The sequence below is a fragment of the Myotis brandtii genome, unplaced genomic scaffold (assembly GCF_000412655.1).
Source record: "Myotis brandtii unplaced genomic scaffold, ASM41265v1 scaffold374, whole genome shotgun sequence".
NCBI classification, from domain to species: domain Eukaryota; kingdom Metazoa; phylum Chordata; class Mammalia; order Chiroptera; family Vespertilionidae; genus Myotis; species Myotis brandtii.
Window position 1 is genome coordinate 767,883 of NW_005364372.1, and position 22,410 is coordinate 790,292.

General features: G+C 42.8%; 1 protein-coding gene across 2 annotated transcripts in view; it reads left to right on the forward strand.

The window, feature by feature from the left end:
- Positions 1-22,410, forward strand: part of IGF2BP3 (insulin-like growth factor 2 mRNA binding protein 3) — a 105,340-nt gene that overhangs the window by 52,751 nt on the left and 30,179 nt on the right. For both annotated transcript variants that reach the window (XM_005872278.2, XM_005872279.2), the window contains exons 4-5: positions 15,643-15,694; positions 15,790-15,853. In XM_005872278.2, coding sequence (XP_005872340.1) covers positions 15,643-15,694; positions 15,790-15,853 — 116 coding nt within the window. The remainder of the gene's footprint in view (positions 1-15,642; positions 15,695-15,789; positions 15,854-22,410) is intronic.

Sequence of the window (22,410 nt, forward strand, 5' to 3'; positions counted from 1 at the left end):
CAGAACTTGGCTGGAGATCCTGGCTAGAGATCCTGGCTAGGCTGCTGATCAACTGAATGCTGTCTCCGTGTCATTCCTTCTTCGCCGACTCCGTCCACACCTTTGGGGACCCCTGGACCTGCTGGGGCTGGACCCCAACAGTGTGGGCCTTTCTTCTCTTTGACAGTTGCTGATGTTTGTTCAGTGAAGGGAAGGTTATACACCCACATTCTCTGGACATGAGACTGTCATTCATTACAGGTGAATGAGCTGTTCGGTATTAAAAGGTTAAAGTATTTGATTTACGTGTTTAAAGACATGTGTGGCGTCTAAGTTACCTGTGTTACCTGGCACTAACATGAAGGACTGGACCGGTCAGGGTGATTCATGGTGAGGTGACAGGCACAGACTTTCTGTGGGCCAAGGGCAAGGCCACCCTGGGGACAGAAGACATGCTGAGACTGGGTGACAGCAAGTTCTTGGTCGTGGAAGCTGAAGTGGGTTAACTCTAAGCATGGTGATGAGACTTGTTGAGTGCCCACTGAGGGGCTGAGGAGTTGGGCTGTTCTCACTAAGAAACTGGCCACTGTCCATCTTAATGCAATGAGTGCTGTCCATTTTAACCTTCTAACCCTTTGAGTGCCAACCAATATCCTAGGAACTATGCTAAAATTGCCAAGGCATTTTTGCTGATTTTACAGCAGTTTAGGAAAAAAATTATGAATCGCAAGTAAATGAAGTTATATATTCAATATCTTCCACAAAATCGTCATCTTCACAGCAAGAATTGACATATTTAGCAATATCATCATCACTAATAAAAGCAGACTTAGAACTGGATACTGCAGGAGGAGCGTGATAGCGCTCCTGTCACCTTTGGCGAAAGACTCTAGGGGTTAAAATAGAAATGCTTTTTTTTTTTTGTCCCTCCTGAATCTTAGAAATCCTTTTCTCAAGTCAAATGTTGGTAGTCATTCTCATTTTCTTACTGATTTATAACAACTTAAACCATATTCTTTTAATTGCTTTATTGAGGTACTAGAGCAGCAGTTCTCAACCTGTGGGTTGCGACCCCTTTGGGGGTCGAACGACCCTTTCACAGGGGTCGCCTAAGACCATCGGAAAACACATATATAATTACATATTGTTTTTGTGATTAATCACTATGCTTTAATTATGTTCAATTTGTAACACTGAAATTGGGGGTCACCACAACATGAGGAACTGTATTAAAGGGTCGCAGCATTAGGAAGGTTGAGAACCACTGTACTAGAGACTCGGTGCACGAATTTGTGCACGAGTGGGGTCCGTTGGCCTGGCCAGTGATCAGGGTCAATCGGGGGCCAGCCGGCTGGGTGGAGGGACCGTGGGAGGTTGGCCGGCTATGGGAGGTTGGCTGTGGGAGTGCACTGACCACCAGGGGGCAGCTCCTGTGTTGCATCTGCCCCGTGGTGGTCAGTGCGCGTGATAGCTACCGGCTGGTCGTCTGGTCATAATGGTCACTTAGGCTTTTATATATAGGTGATTGACATACAATAATTTACACATTTTTAAAGTGTATGATTCGATATGTTTTGACGTAAGTGTATACCTGTGAAACCACCACACAATAAAAAATGAACATAACTGTTACTGCCTAAAAGTTTACTTGTGCCCTGTGTAGTTCGTACTATCTTCCCCTCAAGCAACCCCTGCTCTGGTTTCTTTCACTACAAATTAGTTACATATATATATATATTTCAGAAAGGTAGAGAGAGGGAGAGAGGGATAGAAACATCAATGATGAGAGAGAATAATTGATCGACTGCCTCCTGCATGCCCCCCACTGGGGATCAAGCCCGTAACCCAGACATGTGCCCTTGACTAGAATTGAAACTGGGACCCTTCAGTCCCCAGGCCATTGTGCTATCCACTGAGCCAAACCATCGATACTTACTTTTACTATCCACCCATATTATGTGAATCAATAGCTCATTCCTTTTTATAGCTGAGTAGTATTCCATTATGTGGATATACCACAATTTTATCTATTCATCTGTGGACGGACATTTAGGTTGTTTCCAGTTTTTGACTACTACAAATAAAGGTGATATGAGCATTTATGTGCAGGTGTCTGTAGGGATGTATGCTTTTGTGGGGACCCACATGGATTTCCAGAATTGGTATGAAGATTGTTTTCAACTAAAGACATTTATTGACTTTCTGCCCTTCATGTTGGTATGAAGAGATTTTTAAAAATCATTTTCCATTCAATATGGTGACCTTCTGAGAAATACATGATGTGGTGTAATGAGCACTGGCTTTAGAGGGTGTGGGGGGTTGGATCCTGACTCCCCATGTACTTGCTGTCTGACTGGGCAAGTGACCTTTCCTCTTAGAAGCTCAGTTGTTGCATCTTGAAAACTGTGGGGCGCGGCTGCAGTGTTTTGGCCAGGTTCAAGCCTCGGACTAATGAAAGGACAGGGTCCTCTCACTGCCACGTGCAAGTCCCAGCTGGAGGGCAGGGCCCTCCCAGCACAATCATAGCCAACTGCTGTGGGTGTAAGCTTGAACCTATGGTCCGAACACATAGCCCACGTGCCTTGTGATAGAGTTTAGGTGCATGTAGTTGAGTGAGGTTGAAACTCACGAGAATGCTGTAAACAACGTGATCACGCTCCTACTTTGCCTCGTGGCATCTGCTATAAAATAAAGACACGGCTTGTGTGGGCACTGGTTGTCTCCTCTTCAGGGAGCAGCGTCCCACCCAGACCCAGCTTTCATTCTCTTGTCTGTCTTTTCTCAATCCTTTCACCACCACCCCCCCCACCCCCCCAGGATCACCCTTGGCTGAGTTGGCATGGCACATAAGGCGCCCTGGGGCTGAGTATGCCATGGCCATGCCGGCTCCCCACAGAAAACAGGTTTAATAGCTTGACGGTTGTCTGGATGATTAAATGGGTGAATGTACATGAAGAATCGAAAGTGTGTTTGGTGGTTAATTACTGTGTGTGTACGTATGTGTGCCAGTGGGATGGTCCTCCGTGGCCATATTGGTTTTCCAAGGTCTGTGATTGTGTGCTGTTTTAGGTACAGCAGTGCAGTAAAGAGTGTAATTTTGATGTAGACGGATGAATGGACAAGCCCCTGGGTTGAATACAAGTGCTTACTGTGGAGGCTAAGTGAGGTGTGTTAGTTTCCTAGGACTGCCATAACAAATTCCTATAAATTGGGAGGATGAATACAACAGAACTGCACGCTCTCACAATCCTGGAGGCTGGCAGTCTGAAATCACGGTGCTGGCAAGCCTCTCTCCCAGCTTCTGGTGGTTGCCAGCATCTCTGGTGTTCCTTGGTTTGTGGATGCGTCACTCCAGTCTCTGCCTGGGTGGTCACGTTGTGTTCTCCCGGTGTCTCTGTGTCTGTATTTCCCTCCTGTTATAAGGATGCCAGCCATTGGATTGGAGCCACTTTCACATACACGGGTGGACATGCATTTTTAGAGGATACTATTCAACCCAGTGCAGGGAGTTAACCAAGACCAGGAGTGATCAGGGATTGAATCTTAGTGTCATAAGACCTAAAATGTGTTCCATTTTACAGCTAAGAGATTACTAAGGAATTAGTTGGGAGTGGATAAGAGATGAGGTTGGAAAGCAATACATGATAATAGTCTTGAACCATATTAAATTGCAGAATTCCCCTCTCCCCCCCAAGAACCATGGAGAACCTCCAGGGTTTTGAATTCAAAATCCACATAGCGTAGTGGATTTTTGTTGTATTCATGGCTGAACGTTAATTTTGAAATAGCCTTTCTATACTTCTTCTTTTGAGGAAATTACTGGGTTATAAATCTTACAGCTCATCTTAGAAATTGGTGCTCCAATCTCCAGGCCTCCCTACCACCCCCTTCCGCCACTCCTGCTGCTAGGATGTAGAGAGCTGGCTGTGGGCTGGCCTCTCAGATACATCGGTGTAAGAGTTTGATTCAGTTGTGAGCAGTAGTAGAGACATGGATTTGCGATGTGGAGATAGGTTTTGAATTGACCAAGTAGAAGCCACCAAAGCATACTGTTTCCATGCATGTACTGGGAGTGGGGAGTTATAGACAGGTCTCTGGGAATCTGCCGTTGCAGAGGAAAGCAGCATGGAAGGAGTACTTTGAAGATTAGAAATTGAGATTTTAAAAATTATTCTTTTTTGCAACATCTTTAAAACCCCTGGTGAACTTAATAGATGAAGAAATAGAGTATCCATGAGGTGAACTTGCTTTCCTATAGACTTGGTTTCCTAAAAAGTTTGCAGTTAACAAAATTGTCTTCCTCATACTATACCTTTTTCTTGACTCTTGATGGACCTTTGTTGCTTTTTAAACCTTTAAATTACTTGAGCATGCCCAGTGCATCAGGAATAGGAATTATCCAAATCGGTACTCAGATCTTTGCTAACACAGCATGAAGCAGGATCATGTTACAGTCTGAGGGGAAGGATCTGGGAAGAAGCTTCCCAAATAGAATTTTGGACCAGAAGTTGTACTCAAGCACTTAATTAGCAGGTTTTAAGTACAGCAAATATGTGTCTGGGCTCCACTAATGCCTTGAGCTTGGATACACACTGCAGAGATTGAGAGCAATGGGTGGGTTTGGGTAAATCCTGGTTTGCCGTCTAGACCCTCCTGCCCTACCGGGCAATACATTTAGAATGAGGAAAAACTTAAGGACATTTGTTTGGGCTGTTTTTTGACAGTAGCTTGGTAATATTGTGGTAATTTGTACACCCCAAACCAAGTAAACTTCTTATGAGATACATGTCTGTCATGGGAAACAAATAGCAATGGACGGAGGGAGTCTGCTTGACTTTTGCCCCCAGGCCTCGCTCATCGAGAACTCTGACCTTGTAGGAGCAGGGTGCAGGTCTGCTACAGGGACGTGGTGGGGTAAGCAACGTTCCTTCCTTTTTGTTCAGCCCCCGGTCAATTCACGCATTCGGCTCTGCCCGTTGTTCACTTGTTTCTCCAGTGAGAGCCTTAAGAATAAGAGGAGCACTTTATTTTCTTGGCATCACTTTTTAAAAAATATACATTTTTTATTGATTTCACAGAGGGAGGGGAAGGGAGAGAGAGATAGAAACATCAATGATGAGAGAGAATCATTGATCGGCTGCCTTCTGCACACACCACACTAGGGATCGAGCCTGAAACCCGGGCATGTGCCCTGACCAGGAATTGAACCATGACCTCCTGGTTCATAGGTCAACGCTCAACCACTGAACCACACCAGCCGGGCTCATTTTTTTATTCAGTGTTTTTTAGTATATTCACAGGGTTAGGAACCATTACCTTTATCTAATTCTGGAACCATTTTTTTTAATGCAAAAAGTAACCCAATAGCTGTTAACGGTCACTGCCCTTCCTGTCTTCCAGCCTCTTTCCGCCCCCTAGCAACCATGAATCTACTTTCTGTCTCTATGGATTTACTTTATTGTGGACATTTCATAGAAATGGAAATACATATGTGGCCTCTTTTACATAACATAATACTTTCAAGGTGCATCCATATTGTAGAATGTACTTCATTCCTTTGTGTGGCCAGGTGATATTTCAGTGTATGAATATGTCACATTGTTCACCCATTCATCAGTTCCAGGTATTTTATTATAAGGCTCCGTAGAGTCCAGTAGAATCACTAATGCACATCTGAAGGAGTCATTTTTAAAAAAAAATGTATTTTATTGATTTTTTACAGAGAGGAAGGGAGAGGGAAAGAGAGTTAGAAACATCGATGAGAGAGAAGCATTGATCAGCTGCCTCCCGCACACCCCCCCACTGGGGATGTGCCCGCAACCAAGACACATGCCTCCAACTGGAATCGAACCCGGGACCCTTAAGTCCGCAGGCCGACGCTCTATCCACTGAGCCAAACCAGTCAGGGCAGAAGGAGTCATTTTTATGGGAAATATTCTTATCAATACTGACTTTGGAACCCACCTTTCTTTTCCTTCTCTAGCTGTTTTTATTTATATTAAAAATAAGTAAATTGTAGCCCTGGCCAGGTAGCTAAGTTGGTTAGAGCATCGTAATAATATGCCAAGGTTGTGGGTTCAATCCCTGGTCAGGACACATATAAGAATCAACCAATGAATGCATAAATAAGTGGACAACAAATCAATGTCTCTCTTTCTCTCCCCCCCCCTCCTCTTTCTCTCCCCCTCACCCCCTATCTCTCTTTAAAAAAATTAAAACTTTAAACGAGGGTAAAATGCCAACATCTGGGATAGTCTACTACCACTTTTGGGGGCCACTTACTTTGGATATTTTCCACTTCACTTGGATAAGTTACTTCTTAATCAGTGCCTTTACCCAGGATTATGTTAGAATTGTAGTTAGGCTTTTGTACTGCTGTCTCTCCCTTTCCTCTAGTAATTTGTAGCTGTTGAGCGATAATCCCGGCCTTTCTGCACAAGGAATAAGTGAGTAAGTGAAACCGGGGTTTGTGTCTACGATTCCCTCCTTAGTGTTTGAATTTTTGGTTTAGGGCTGAGGCCTAGAGGAGGCCTGGGCAGTCACTGCTCTCCTGGCTCACTGCCGGACTCTCCCAAGACCTGTGGCATGTGGGGGTAGACCACAGGAGGCTCAGTGTTCAAGGTTTGGGGGGCTGCTGTGACGGAGGGAACTGGAGAAAAGATAGCAGGTTAATAGCTGGTGCTGTGGAATTCCATGTGGCAGTTAAAATGAATGTGCTAGATTTGTATTTACCAACATGGATTGGCCACCAAGATGGCAGGGAAAAAGCAAGATGAATAATGTCATATTAAGCAAGTTATGGAAAATCCGCCTCTGTTGATTCATCTGCAAAATGGGGATGATAGCCACATTGTGAGGAGTAAGTAAGAAAGTATCCTATCTAATAACAGAGTAATATGCAAATCAACCATCACTTTGTGATAAAGATGGCAACGCCCACAGCCAATAAGGAGGGAATATGCAAATTAATGCTACAAAGATCACAGTGCCGGCCGGAGCCACGGAGCTGGCTGGAGAGCGAGCAGGAGGCTTGGCTTCCTTGGTCGCCCCAGCCGCCACGGTGGTGGGGGCCAAGGCAGAGGCAGTTAGGGGCGATCAGGCAAGCAGGGGAGGGGCAGTTCAGGGCCATCAGGCTAGCAGGGGAGGGCAGTTGGGGGCGACCAGCCTGGCAGGGGAGGGCAGTTGGGGGCAATCTGGCTGGCAGGGAGGGCAGTTGGGGGCAATTGGGCTGGCAGGGGAGCAGTTAGGCATCGATCAAGCTGGCAGGGGAGTGGTTAGGGGGTGATCAGGCTGGCAGGCAGAAGTGGTTAGGGGCAATCAGGCAGGCAGGCAGGTGAGTGGTTGGGAGCCAGCAGTCCCGGATTGTGAGAGGGATGTCCGACTGCTGGTTTGTCGGACATCCCCCGAGGGATCCCAGATTGGAGAGGGTGCCGGCTGGGCTGAGACCCCCTCCTATCCCCTCCCCCCCCTGCATGAATTTCGTGCACCAGGCCACTAGTCTATATATATAAAAGCCTGAGCGACCATTACAACTGTCCGGTAGCTATGACATGCACTGTCCACCAGGGGGGCAGACACTCAATACAGGAGCTGCCCCTGGTGGTCAGTGCTCTCCCACAGCCACCCTCCCATGGCTGGTCAACCTCCCACAGTCCCTCCTCCCAGCTGGCTGGCCAACCTCCCATGGTCCCTTCCACTGGCTGGCCAGCCAGCCCGGATTGGGACTGGGTAAGATGGCCCTGATTGCCAGCCAGGCCGAGGGACCCCACCCGTGCACGAATTCATGCACTTGGCCTCTAGTATGTAAATATTTAGAACAGTAATTAATACATTAGTTTTACAAAAATTAAAAACTCAAAATATTTGTCCTCTTTGGGTACATGTGTGAATATATACAGTGGGGCCTTGACTTACGAGTTTAATTCGTTCCGTGACAGAGCTCGTAACTCAAATTACTCGTATGTCAAATCTTAAAGTGAACGAGTGAGACACGTGATGCTGGGCTGATGTTGTGGCGTTCACTGTGACGTTCGCTGCGCCAACTAGCGGTGGGGTATCTGAAGCTGGCTCGTAACCCGAATTTTAGCTCGCAACTCAAAGCAAAAAATCGGCCGAGAGACGGCTCGTATCTCGAAAAACTCGTTAGTCGGGACACTCGTAAGTCAAGGCCCCACTGTATATGCATATACACATACTTTTTAAAAACAAAACTTTAAAACTCACATAATTATAAAATTTACCAAGTGGGTTTTAGCATATTGATGAGGTTGTACAACCATCACTACTAATTCCAGGACATTTTCATCAGCCCAAAAAGAATCTTTCTACCTGTTTATTAGCACTCATTCCCAATCCTCCCTTCCCCCAGCCCCTGACAACCACTTGCCTACTTTGTCTCTATGGAGTTACCAATCTGATAAATGGAATATGCAATACGTGACCTTTTATGTCTGGCATATTTCACTAAACATAATGTTTTCGAGGTTCATCCACCCTTAGTGTGTATCAGTACTTCATTTTTGTCTTCTGGCCGAATCACATTCCATTGTGTGTGTAGACCACGTTTTGTTTCTCCAGTTGGGTTGCTTCTACTATTTGGTACTTGTGAATCATGCTGCTATGACATAGGTGCACAACTATTTCTTCGAATCTCTGCTTTCAGTTCTGGGTATTTATCCAGAAGTGGAGTTGTCAGGTCATATGGTAATTCTATTTTTCTTTTTCTGTTCTTTTTTTTTTTGAACTGCCATATTGTTTTCCATAGAGGCTGCACTATTTTATATTCCTCTCAGGGGTGTATGAGGGTTCTAATTTGTTCATATTCTTGCCAAGACTTACTGTTTTCCTTTAAAGAAATATAGCCACTCCTATTGGGTATAAAGCGACATCTCATTTGGTTTTGAAATGCATTTCCTTGGGGACTAATGATGTTGAGCATCTTTTCACGTGACACACATACTTCTAAAACCATCTGGAGAGACCCACCAAACTGACCGTGGTGGTTGTTTTTTTTTTTTTTAGGGTTTGGGGGAAGTAAATAGTTTAGAAGCAGGTGGTCAGAAGAGACCCTAAGTTTATATTATTTGGAGTGTTTTTTTTCAAATATTTCTGTTAGTAAAATATAGAACAAGTTAATGCTGGTTAATACCTTCATCTGAATAAAGTACATAAAAATATGGGAGTTGATAAAGTTCTTTGCCTACCAGATGATGATAGTGATCTTCAAGCAAAGTCAGGATTGAACTGGTTTTAGTTTGTGTCATATTTCAATTTAATTGTGTAAAGAAATGAGGCAACTTAGTTCAGCATGTGGGGAAGAGTGTGGGCTCTGACATCTGACAGCTGGGGCTTAAATCATTTCTCCATCACTTTAGAATCTATGCCGTAATTTACCCATCTGTGAAATGGGATGATACCTCATGGGACTGTGTGGCCTAAATGAGTTAACATAGAAAAACCATGTGGGACAGTGCTGCTACTAGAAAGCACCCTGAGGTGTTTCCCAGAAGTCACTATTGAAAGGCCAGTGTGGTTGGAGCGGAGAGAGTGGCATTGGATGAGAGTGGGTCACACAGGCCTTCAGACACTTGTTGGGGATTTTGGATGCTATTCCAGTTACAAAGGGAAGCTCTTAGAGTTTATAGGGTGTAAGTTGATTAGCTCAGCTTTAAAAAGTACAGCATAGGAACTGTAGTTAATAATATTCTAATAACTAGGTGTGGTGGTAGATGGGTGTGGGATTTATTGGGGTGATCACTTACTAAGTTGTGTAATGTCTGGTCACGGGTGTACACCTGAAACTAATATAATGATGTATATCAAGTGTAATTGAAAATAAAAAATGATTTTAAAAAATCAGTCCAGCCCAGCACTGTCCAATAGAAAGATAATGCAGGCCATTAGGCAATTTAAAATTTTCTAGTAGCCACGTTAAAAAAAAAAAAAAAGTTAAGAAAACAGGTGAAATTAATTTGCTAAACCAAATGTAGCTAAAATGTTAACAATTTTAACTTGTAATCAATATTTTAAAACTTTTTTTTTACTATGTCTTCTAAATATGGCATATACTTTACACTTGAGCGCATTTCTAGTGCCCAGTAGCCCCATGTAGCCAGTGGCTGTCACACTTGGACAGTGCAGGTCTAACTGTTATGAGAATAAGCAATTGGAAGCTAAAATGAATCTGAGGGTTCAGAGTAGGAGGTAGCAATACTAGGTGGACTTTTAATAATGAGCTTCAGGAAAATGAAGTGAATACAAAGTTTCTGACATCCATACATGGAAGCCAGTGTAACTATTAGGGATGGATTACTTGCAACACATCTGACATGTAGTCAATCACTGTGGTTAATAATCACTAGTCTAGTGGGAGAAGACCAGTGAAGAGATGATAAAATGACATTGTTTTCATTTGCAGGATTAGGTAAGCTCAGGTGCTATGGAAACAAGAGCGCTCTCCCTACTCTCCAGGGTGTGGCAGGCGCGTGGGTGTGGGGGAAGCAGTTAAAGATGTTGGAAGAGGCAGGCTGTACCAGAACACTGGTGACCTATACCTGCTGCAGTTTGGACAAGTCGTGTGGGCATTCAGAAGCCACTGAAGAGTAGTAACTTCCAGGAGGAGAATAGTCATGGGGTGGTGGGCTGCAGGCAAGGATGCCAATTAGACCTTTGGTTCAGATGATTCAGAGGTGATGGGGCCTGAGCGGTGGGTGTAAAGAGCAAGTGATCAGAAGGTTTTTCTGGAGAGCATGAACCTCCTCCCTGCCCAAGGGGATCAGTTGAAAATAGCTAGTTTTGTCGGGGGTGATGGTGGGGTTGCTGTGGCAGAGGAAATCTGATCATGTGTGAGTTACAAAGGTAGTTTTTCAACGATATTTTGGTGTTCGTGTTTGAATAAATTAGGCTGCTAGGTTGAAGAGGGCATGAAGGAACTTTTATTTTGATTATGGCGATGGTTTCATGAGGACATACGTAATGGCAAAACTGATAAAATTTTACTTTAATAATACTTCAAGGGTTAAACAAACCTAGGTGATTAGCTCGTATTATTGATCTTAGTTATTTTTAAGTTGTATTGAGCTATAATTCACATACTGCACAACTCCCCCATTTAGAGTGCACAGTTCTGTGGTTTTTAGTATGATCACAGATATGTGCAAGCATCGCCACAGTCAGTTTTAGAGCATTTTCATCACCTCAAAAGAAACCTTTAGCTGTCACCCTTCCACTCGCACCAGCCCGACGCAGCCACTCATTTACCTTCTGTTTCTGCCGAGATCCCTGAATGGAACCGTTAAGATGTGGTCTTTGGGAACTGGTGTCTTTCACTTAATGTTGTCAAGGTTCATCTGTGTTGTAGCATGTATCAGTACTTCATTCCTTCTATGGCCAAATAATATTCCGTTGTGTGGCTGCACCACATTGTGTTTGTCCCTTCATCAGTTGGTGGGCAGTTAGATTGTTTCCACTCTAAGCTGTTATGATCTAAGTCTTGACCACTATGTTAAGGAAAGTGACAATCTTTGCATTTAAGCATGTGCTTCTTTCTTTGCTATTTCTACATTTGGATGAACTTCTAATTTTTTTTTAAAGTGCTGGACATTTGAGATTTTTAAGTTTTAAATATATAAAAAGGTGGGATTCCGCCAAGACATTCCTTCTCTCTGCGGCTTAAATTTGCTTTGGTAGCGTCTTCCCCTCCCAGTTGGAGTTTAAACTTACATAAGCATAGAGAAATGTTTTCTTGTGGGCTTGAGTAAAATAAGTTCACTTCGGAATGAGGGTTTTGGTTTGTTAAGAGATTGTGGAAATGTTGGAAATGTGCAGTGGAAGTATTTTGGGTTTTGTTTGTTTTTACCATTAAAACAAGGCTGTTTAAAAGAAACATTTGTGGTTGGGATAGATGGGAGAAGAGACAAGACATTCTAGGAACTGAGAGAAGGCAAGAACCTAGGGATGGTGGTGGGCGGTTTATGCGGCAGATACAGGAACATGTGTCTTTTCTTCCTGTAATGCAGGCTGAGTCAACAGGGCAGACTTGTGAGGAGTGAGCTGTGTTTACGTGGGGAGCTCAGTGAGTTGAGTGGCAGGATACAGTGTGGTAGTCCTGCTTCACACAGCACACTCAGATAAATGCCTTCCCAACCAGTTAAAGGAAAACGGGCTATTTAGCATTGCTCAAGCACTTGGGGGTTGGAAACCCTTCTGGGATTTGTGATTCTGCTTGGGTTATTGACAATCTTTCTCTCAGCTGTGATGACCCCCAAAACTTATGCAAAAATGATGAGTGAAGACCTCAAAGACCCATTGAAATCCATCTCAGGTGTCTAGGTACCCCTCTGGTTAACTTGTCCTCAACTAGGTACCAAGATTGATGATGGACCTATTTTTCCTTTAAGAATTATAGTGTGTGTTTTTGTTTTGTGTTTTTTTTAGAGCAAGGTTTATTGAAGTATAATTTACATACAATAAAATTCACCATTTTTAGAAGATAGAATTGTAGTTTCTAATTTTCCCCCCGGAGATTGTACACACAGCATAGTTCTGATAATCAGTAGCATTTATTATTATCTAGGAATAGAATGTTTAACTCTATAAGCAATTTTGTTTTGGACATATTAAACTTTGTACAGTGGATGCAGTGAAAATTTTATGTATATTTCCTCGATTTTTTAAGTTAGAAGTTTTCTTGTATCATTTATTTATCTGCCTGTATGTATGTATGTACTTACATACAAATAAATATATGTGCATATTTGTGTGTCCATATATAAAAAGAAATATATCTATAATTTATGTCACTTTGCCAGTGGGCCATTTGCAAAATATTAGTTTCTTTTGCATTATTTTTGCAGGTTCACTCAATATTGTTTATAAACACTGGTATTTAGCTTTTGTAGTTTTTTTTTTTTTTTCTATAATAGTAACAAGGAGATTGCCCTAGCTGGTTTGGCTCAGTGGATAGAGTGTCGGCCTGCGGACTGAAGGGTCCCGGGTTCCATTCCAGTCAAGGGCACATGCCCTGGTTGCAGGCTCAATCCCAGGTAGGGGGGGTGCAGGAGGCAGCCAAGCAATGATTCTCTCTCACCATTGATGATTCTATCTCTCCCTTCCTCTCTGAAATCAATAAAAAAAATATTAAAAAAAGTTAAGGAGATAGAAGCTAAACAATATGGAGAGTAATGTATTTATTTAAAAAACTGCTTTTAAGAAGAATTAAGAATGATGCTTATTTAAATGAACATATTAAATTGGCACCTACCCCCTATACCCCTCCTCCATCATCACCATCTCCAGGCCCCTCCACACCCCTGCCCCTCAAGATACCCAAGTTGCTATAAAGCCCTACTGTTAGAGGGCTTTCATTCATTTATTTATTTATTTTTAAATATTTTATTGGTTTCTTACATAGAGGAAGGGAGAGGGATAGAGAGTCAGAAACATCGATGAGAGAGAAACATCGACCAGCTGCCTCCCGCACACCCACCACTGGGGATGTGCCCGCAACCAAGGTACATGCCCCTGTCCGGAATCGAACCTGGGACCCTTCAGTCCCCAGGCCGCTGCTCTATCCACTGAGCCAAACCGGTCAGGGCTTAGGGCTTTCATTTAAAAGTTAAATTTTAAATGGTAGCTGGACTGTTCCTGCTGCTTTAATTAAGATGGAATGAATTTAAATACCTCTTTAGAATTCTATTAATATACATATAAAACATTTTTGGCATTGAAACATTTTTGTCTTAAAAATACAAGTAGGTTGCTTTTTTTAGATTTTAAGATGTTACATGTTGCATATTATGCCTCTTTGGGTGGCATTATAAGAAGTTTTTTATTTTTATTTTTTGCCTTTATAAAAGATGTCTGTGATCAACGTGACATGCATGGCAGTTCACCCCTGAACCAGGTGAGCACTGCTGGACAGTGCCGTTCCTAGTAAGCTATGCTAGAATTCCCTCCAAGAAGCACTGACTTCACTTATGAGCCATGGGAATGTCTTTTCGTGCCTGTACATTCCAGGTGCCAGGGACAGTACAGTGAACAGAAATTCCTGTTCATGTGATCGTTCATCCTAGTGGCTGAGACAGACACATGAAATGACATGTGGTCAGCTGAGTGCTCTGAATTAAAGATTAAGCTTTTTGATTTAACAGCAGCTGTAATTAGAGACAAAGATTAGTGTGCTTCTATTAATAGACCCCACTCAAAGGAAATTCACATCAAAACGTCACTATGAAAAAATGTAACGATTCCCCATTCACAAATAGGTATTAACCTTATTTAAAATGGGGAAAAGTAAAATAAAAAAACTCACTCCCAGACATACCTGCCTATAGTTTTCAAATTGGAATCAGTAGACAAAAGCCTGAAAGATACCACATAAGATAAATGGTCCTTTAACAGCGGTTCTCAACCTGTGGGTCGCGACCCCTTTGGGGGTCGATCGACCCTTTCACAGGGATCGCCTAAGACCATCGGAAAACACATATATAATTACATATTGTTTTTGTGATTAATCACTATGCTTTAATTATGTTCAATTTGTAACAATGAAAATACATCCTGCATATCAGATATTTACATTACAATTCATAACAGTAGCAACATTACAGTTATGAAGTAGCAACGAAAATAATTTTATGGTTGGGGGTCACCACAACATGAGGAACTGTATTAAAGGGTCGCGGCATTAGGAAGGTTGAGAACCACTGCTTTAGAAGAAGTTGCTTAAAGTTTATAGGGAATTACCCTGACTATTTAGTGCATTTCTTGATGCTTTACTGTGTTCTGGGGGCCAGAACACGTTCTCAAGGGCCCGTCCTTCAAAGTTTGCAATTAAATTAATGAATAATTGGTTCCCTGTAAATTAATAGAAACTCATCTTGGTTTACCTTTAAAAAAAAATCTTTTTATAGTTCTTGGAAGTGAAAGACAGTGGGATTTGGTTTGTACTGATGAGATGTACACCCACAGTTCATGGTCTGATAAAATGTAGGTGCTGCTTTCACGGCCTCTCATGAGACTAACATGCACGGTGGAATAATGCAGCCACAGGAAAGATGCTAAAACAGTTTCAAGTTGTGCGTTTTCCAGTCTAGTATAGATTTAGAAATGCTCACTTCTTTTTTTTTTTTTAAATACTTTTTACTAAGTATTGATATACCACTCAGCTTAGTCTCTAGCTCCAGGTAGAATATCAGCTATGCTCTTCCTTCCTTTTGCTGGCCTGCGTGAGAGTCGTCCGTTCCGATGCGTCCATTTTAGCTATAGGAGGAAGTTCTTTGAGAAGGAACATCTTAAAGATGAAACTTGACGTGGGCCCTTGTCTCGTGACTCTGTATACAAGGAGGAAGTGTGATGATGCGTTGCTGTCTGCATGGGAAATAGATGCTTCCTCCTGCTCCAGCCTTGGGAACCAGGCGGCTGTGGCTGTGAGCAGTGCTGCGCTGCCTCACGGCTTCATTATCCCCAGGAAATGAGCCTACAGTCAGGGAGATGCAGGAGAGGGGACCCCACAATGGTGCCCGTCCCTCACTATGATAGCCCAGAACCCAGTTGATTTTGGGGGCTCTTTTTCATCACAGTTCTTTGTGATTTTCAAACATTTCTGCCCTCGTAATACCTTGGGAAACTGAAAATCTGTAATTTTCTCCCCCCTCCTGATAGGTGCTGGATAGTTTACTAGGCCAGTATGGAGTGGTGGAAAGCTGTGAGCAAGGTACACGTCTTCTCAATTGCTTTCAAATTTGTAAAAGGGGGGAAGTAAGAAGAAGACTAACTTTTTTCTTTCTCTTCCTTTTTTTCTCCCTCCAGTGAACACTGACTCGGAAACTGCAGTCGTAAACGTAACCTATTCCAGTAAGGACCAAGCCAGACAGTAAGCAGACTGACACTTTTTATCTATGTGGATAGTACGCAGGTTAAGTATAGTACTTATATTTTGGCCCAGTGGACAGCAGAAATAAACTTTATTTTGCCAAGTTTGACCTTGCAAATCTTTTAATGTTTAACAGTATGATAAGAATTTGCATTGGTTAAAGTTTTATTACCTTTTCAATATATCAGTGGTAGATGGATATGGGATGAAGCTGAACTGCACCCTATTTGCAAAAAGCTGTGGACCTGGTTACCATCAAATTACATTAAGATTGTCCCCTTATTGATATGATACATACATTATTGCTGTTTTATTCAAAGCTGGTAAGTAGGTCATGTGTTAAACAACAGTGTTAAATGTTGTTTTCTTGCTCCCTGATTTTCCTAATGGTTACTGTTGCCATTTAGGAGTGTGCAGACATTGAACCAATGTAATTTGATTTTAGATTGGTGGGGGAAAAATGTATTCCAATGCAATGGGGAGGCTAAAATTTACAGATAAAACAATCTTCCTTAGGAAAAAACACTTCTGTAGGCTTGGGAATGATCTAATGAACTGACTGAACACGAGAGAGAGAAAATGAGGATCCCACAAATATTGCTTTTGACCTGTCTGCTCATATTGCAAACCGGAATGGCATGCAAGGTGCCCAGCAGCAGAGAGCTGAGTGTCAGGGACCATGGCAGTCTTCACCGCTCCAGACACGGTGCAGGCAGGGACAGCTGTCTGCCCTCTCGTGGGAAAGGGGAAAGGAGAGACCACACTGGCCGACCTGAGCCCTGAAGGGGAAAGGTGACCGAGCTAGCTGACCACAGGCAGTGCCCACTCCTGGAGGAGCCAGGAGAGGAAAGACAGGGCTGGCGAGGAGATGGAAACTTGCATCATACAGTGGGACTTCAGCTTTTATATGTGAGCAATACTCACATGGTTCAAAAATGTAAAGGTCCAAAGATGTATCTGGTGCAGCTTTCCCCCCTGGTATTGTTCCCCAACTTTCTTGAAGATAACCATATGGAAGACAAACGTGTGTCTATTTTTTCTCCTTTTTACACAAGTGATACCATAGCACTTGAGTGTTTTGTACATCGAAACCTATTTTTTTTAAAGTTGCATAGAATTTCATTGTATGAATATAGAATGACTTAGTTCCAAATTGAATGTTTAGCTTATTTCGAGTCTCTTGCAGTTATGAGAAAGGCTGGAGTGTAGCGATTTTGAACCCTTTTCTGCTCATGGCACACAAAGTAATTGCTAAATTTCTGCTGCACACCAAAAAATAGATTATATTTGTTGCTGATCTGACAAAAGAATAGGTGAAGTTTTGACTCACCAGATGGCTATCATCTTGGCTGTTGCCATTTTTTTTATTTGACAATCTAAGGGAAAAGAGGGCAGTGCCGCCGAGTAAATAGTCAGGCACTGCATGTTTTAGTAGTTCTTGCTGCACACCGGTTTGAAAATTGCTGCGGTAGAGAATCTCTTTTTTGCACGTCATTTTGCATGTGTGTGAATATGGGTGTGGGTTAATTCCTAGAAATAGATCAAGATACTTATTAAAATTTTTCTAAATATTTGCAAGTTCTCTTTCATAGAATCTGAACTAGTTTAAATCCCCATCGGTCCATGTGAGTGTGCGTTCTCCTGACTCCCTAACACAGGGCTGTACCAGGTGTAGCTGATCCTGTGGGTGAAAAGCAGTATCTACTTATGTTCATTTCACTTTTTTCCCTAAAAAATGAGATTTCTGAGATTCATTTTTAATGAGACTTTTAAGAGCTTTAAAAATATTCTGCTTTTCCTTCTGTTTGTATCTTTCATTTTTTAAAAAAATTAACAGTTAACATGAGGTTTTTTGACATCTTAGAAATTGTGGTGTGAGTTGTAAAACTGATGTTTTCCAACCTTATTCTTCAACAAAATTGTGTACCAGGGAAGAACAGAAAATTTTCACGTTTTATACCCCAAGTAGACGGGGGCAGAGGTCAGAGTGAGGACAGTGAGAACGCAGACTCCGTTTGTCTTTACAGAGGTCTCCAATAAGTGCTTGCTACAGCCAACTCTGTTAGATGGAAACTATGGGGTGACATGCTAAACCCAAGGGTATTTGGAGATTGTCAGAGGCCTGTCCTAGTTGTCCTGTTTGAAAACTTAGGTGAGGATAGCCAGCTGACTGGACGATGCTAACAGCCGTATGGGAGAACGTTTGTTGGTTTTGAACTTGAGTCGGAACTGGCTGACATTTAGCAACCCTTGCATTCCAAGCACTGAGACAAGCACAGGAGGGGCCGGCGGTGGCTGGGAACCACGGCAGAATCGCTGCTGCAAGTAATCCCACCCTGACGGCAAACTGCACGTGGAGACGTTTTTTACAAGTGTTGTTAGAGGTTGCCCTGCCCTGTTGGTCCCAAGGGGAAAGAAAAAGGCTGTTAGGAATCTGTCATTTCAGTAATTAAATACCCCAAACAAATAAATGGCCATTTCAGTGAGGGAAATGCTCTTTGCATCTCTTATTCTAATAGTCATTCAATGAATAGCCACTACGTATTGACCAAATGTTGCCGGTGACTAAAGGCAGAACCCTGTCCTCAGGGATGGGCCTCCCACTGGTGAAAGTGTATTTGGAGAGGGATCACCTGATTTTAATTCTTGCCCACGTTGAGTTTCCTTACAAGAATATTGGGTTTTCTCTCCCTCAAAAATTCCAAAGAGCAAAGAGTATTAGAAAATAATTCAGAGAAAGTTAATAGATTTAAAGAATGGAAAAGTCAGTCTTGTGATACAGTGTTATGAACATTTTCTAGTAAGTTTTTTTTTTAAAGAGATGGGGAGTACATTCTCATTCTGTGAGGAGAATTGATTTTATTTGCGAGGCATTGGATCTTTCACTCCTTGGATGCCTTGGAGAAAGTGTGGCCTCTGACTGTAACCCTGACCTCTCTGAGTGAGCTTCAGTTTTCTGAGCTACAAAGTGAGAGCTGACAAGAGACCAATGTAGTCATTCATTTAGGCACATATTTATAGAAAAACAGGCTTATCAAATGGCCTGGCACATGGGCACCAAGGAAATAGTAGTAATTCTTGCCCAACCCACTGGTTCTGGGCTGCTTTTAGAGCAGCTGCAGGTGGTTTGAGCTGGGAAGGTGGTCCCTCCAGGACTTGTTCCACTGAGCCCTGCACGCCTGTCCTCTGGGCTGCGCACAGCCACCTGCTGCCTAAACCAGCGCGGTGTGATTCCCTTGCTTTTTCCTTGCCCTAACAAAAATAAACATCAGGAATAAGAGCCCGTTCAAAGCTCACCTCTTCAGGTCATGCGGGCGGAATCGGTATTCTCAGTTGACTTTTCTTTCCTTGCGTCTGATACTTGGGAGTCTGTGTAGCTGGGATGTGCTGGTGTGGGGGGGGCAGAGCGTGGAGGTTTGGAGTTCACATTCCAGAGTCCATGGGGTGACCTCCGTGCCACCACTCTTGGTTGTCACTCTGGTCAAGTTGATCTGTCTTAGTTCACACCTGCCTGTAAAGTGGAAATAATCACAGTTCTTAGCTCATGAGGCTGTTGAGAGAACCTATGCAGCGCTTTCAAAACACCTATCATAATACCTCGCAAGAACTCCAAAGTTAGCAGCTATTAAGCGTTTTCCAACCTTTTTCATTTCTGCTGATGATACTCTGTTCTTGCTCAATATACTTCATTTATACTCCATTCCAGATAATGACTGGCCGCTGATACTCAGAGTTAGGAACCTAGTTTAAAGGCTTTTGTGGCTGCCTCTTTTTGTTACTTAAACCTCTATAAATGCCACTTTTAAGAAGATTGATTCCTCAATAAGGCTGTCTCTAAGACAGAATTTAACATGGAAATTCCTGCCACCTTGTGGTTAGAAAAATCAAAGGTTTAGAGTACTATATTACTAGGAGATACCTATTTGTTTTAACTTGAAGTCTTGGATTATTAAAATAATAAAATGAATAGAAATAATAAAAACAAAAAATAAATCATTAAAAACAGAATGTATTTAGTATCACTTGTTCCTTGGAGCGAGAAAGGCTGGGGCCTCGAGACACCCATTTCCTCCCAGAGATGCTCAGGTAACATCGTCCAAGGTAGCCATCGCTCCCTGGGAGATCTGTCATGTGTGACAAGGAAATAACCCTTCAGAATTTGCAGGCATTTAGTTTTTATACTTTCTTTTCTTTTGGGCTCTTATTTCTGATGTTTATTTTTGTTAGGGAATCGGAGTATAGTTTGTTTATATTGTGAAGCTATCATTGAAGATCCTTCTGTATCAGTTTGAAGACCCACATCAGGTGTACACTGTGATGGTTAGAAGTGTGTTCAACAACTTGGCTGATGGCTAAGGGGAGGAAAATCACCCTTAAACTGTAAAAATCATGTAACTAGAAGATTTTATTCTGGAGAAAGAAGTAACAGAGCAGTAAGACAAAGGAGTTTCTTGCCATTTTGCCATTCAGAGATAACCATCAAGTTTTGTAGACTTTGTCTCATGTGTCATAACTTCTAAAATTACAAAGATCCTTCTATAGCGTTTTATTTCCGTTGACTGTATTTATACTGTTGGTAATCGCTACATAGTGTTTCACCCCTACCACAGTCGCTGTATCAGTCCTCTGTAACACAGGTGGTGTGCAGGGTTTTTGTTGTTTTTGCTTTTTGGGTGTATGCGCGTGTGCTTGTAGAACCAGTGTAATTGTAAAGTCCTTCGGAGGTAAATCTTTGGGCTTTGGCGGTAATTATTTCCTTAAGTTGCATCCCTGCAGTGCTGTTACCAGGCTTCCAGTAATTATTATTGAATTGTATGCCTCGACCTTTCATTCTTGGCACAAGCAGAAAACTGAATTGTGTGACTTTTCAATAATAGTTAAACCTCATTTTGTTAGAATCTGTGCTATATACAGCAGTAAGGTCTGGGAAGAAGAAAATAGAAATTCTAGACATGGAATTTTTGAGTTGAAAGCGATCATAAATCGAATTGCTGCGTTTTGTAGGTGAGGAACCTAGTGCCGAATAAGAACAGGACCTTTCCAAGGTTACACGGCTGCTTATTGTTCCAGCTGGACTAGAATTCTGGTCTCTAGTTCAGCCTCTTTTCACTACTAAGGTGTGTGTGTGTGTGCCCTTCGATGAGTTTAAATTCTTCTCTGGTCTCATTTCTTCTCTCTCCTTCCTCCCTCATCCTTAAGTTAAACTACATATCCGCTCTCTCTCAAAGCTCCCTAAACTGTGATCTGCCCTAATAAATTTCTTATCAATAGTTAAGTGCTACTGACTAGCAAAACTACTAGTACTCAGGATCTCCTGAGTGACTCAGATTAGCGGCAGAGCAGAGCCAGGGGGAGACGGGAAACAGGACCCTGAGGAGCACACTTGGAAAAACACCCTCGATTCTGCTGAGCTGAATGCATATGTTTTAATAATTATGGCAGTTGTTCATTTAAATTGAGGTGTAATTGATACATATAACGTTATCTTAGTTTCAGGCGTCCCCCATGATTTGATCTTTGTATACATTGTGAAATGATCACCACCACAAATCTCATGAACACCCATCACCTTCTCACCATACGTGTCGTATGTATGTAAGAAGCATGACTTACCTTCATAGAAAAGAAACAGCATGTAGCCAGGCGGCTCTTGAATTTCCCCAGAGCAAACAGGATGTGGGGGTGGGGAGAGAGGATGAGAGCTGTACACATGGCTGATAGCACATGTCCTAGGAAGATTTCCCTAGACAAAGGGAGGTGAAGGCGACTAGAAAAGGCCCCAGCCCATTTTTTAAAATAACCCAATGGGAGACAGTAAGATGTAGGCGACCTGTTAGGAAACAGGTGACCAAAATAGTCCTCAGCCAATGAGGGACCGGAGGAGGGACTAAATATATCGGCTATGCTCCCTGCCCCACGTGTGTTCCTGTACAATGGGTGCCCGCTCTCGAGAATGTTATTAAAAGTCTCATCTTCGCCATGCTTCTGTTTCCTAGCCCAGCATTTGAAATTTGGACAGGTGAGCCATTTCTCACATAGACAGTATGTTTGTGAAAGTTCTATAATGTTCTACCCATGGGCTCAGCAAGCCACCAAAGGACAGAGCTGAGCAGCAGACTCTGTGCACAGAAAGGGGTCAGTGTTTCACTTATTGAGAAACGTGGAGTCTTTGGTCACGGAACGCCCTTGCTTGCGTTAGGTTACTCCTGTACTTCTTCGGCTCTGCCCTGATGAGTGCTGTGGTTTGAGGGGTCGGAAACTGCCAGTGGGCAGTCACACGGGGGACACCCAGTATGTATGCATTGGGAGCCTTTGGGGCCCAGACAGTATACTGGGTACCAGAGCACCGTGCCTTCTGACCTCCCACGTGAGAGAACCTTTCCTCCTCCCCAAAACCCCCAGGAAAACAAGAAATAAACAACAACAACAAAAATCTTTTAGAAGCAGCACATGAAGTTTGACGTTTCAGTTTTGTGCCAAGTCGAGGAGCTGGCACCTTTGAACACGTGACTTGGCTGAGCCCCAGAATACCACAGGCGCTGAGGACCTGAGGTTCG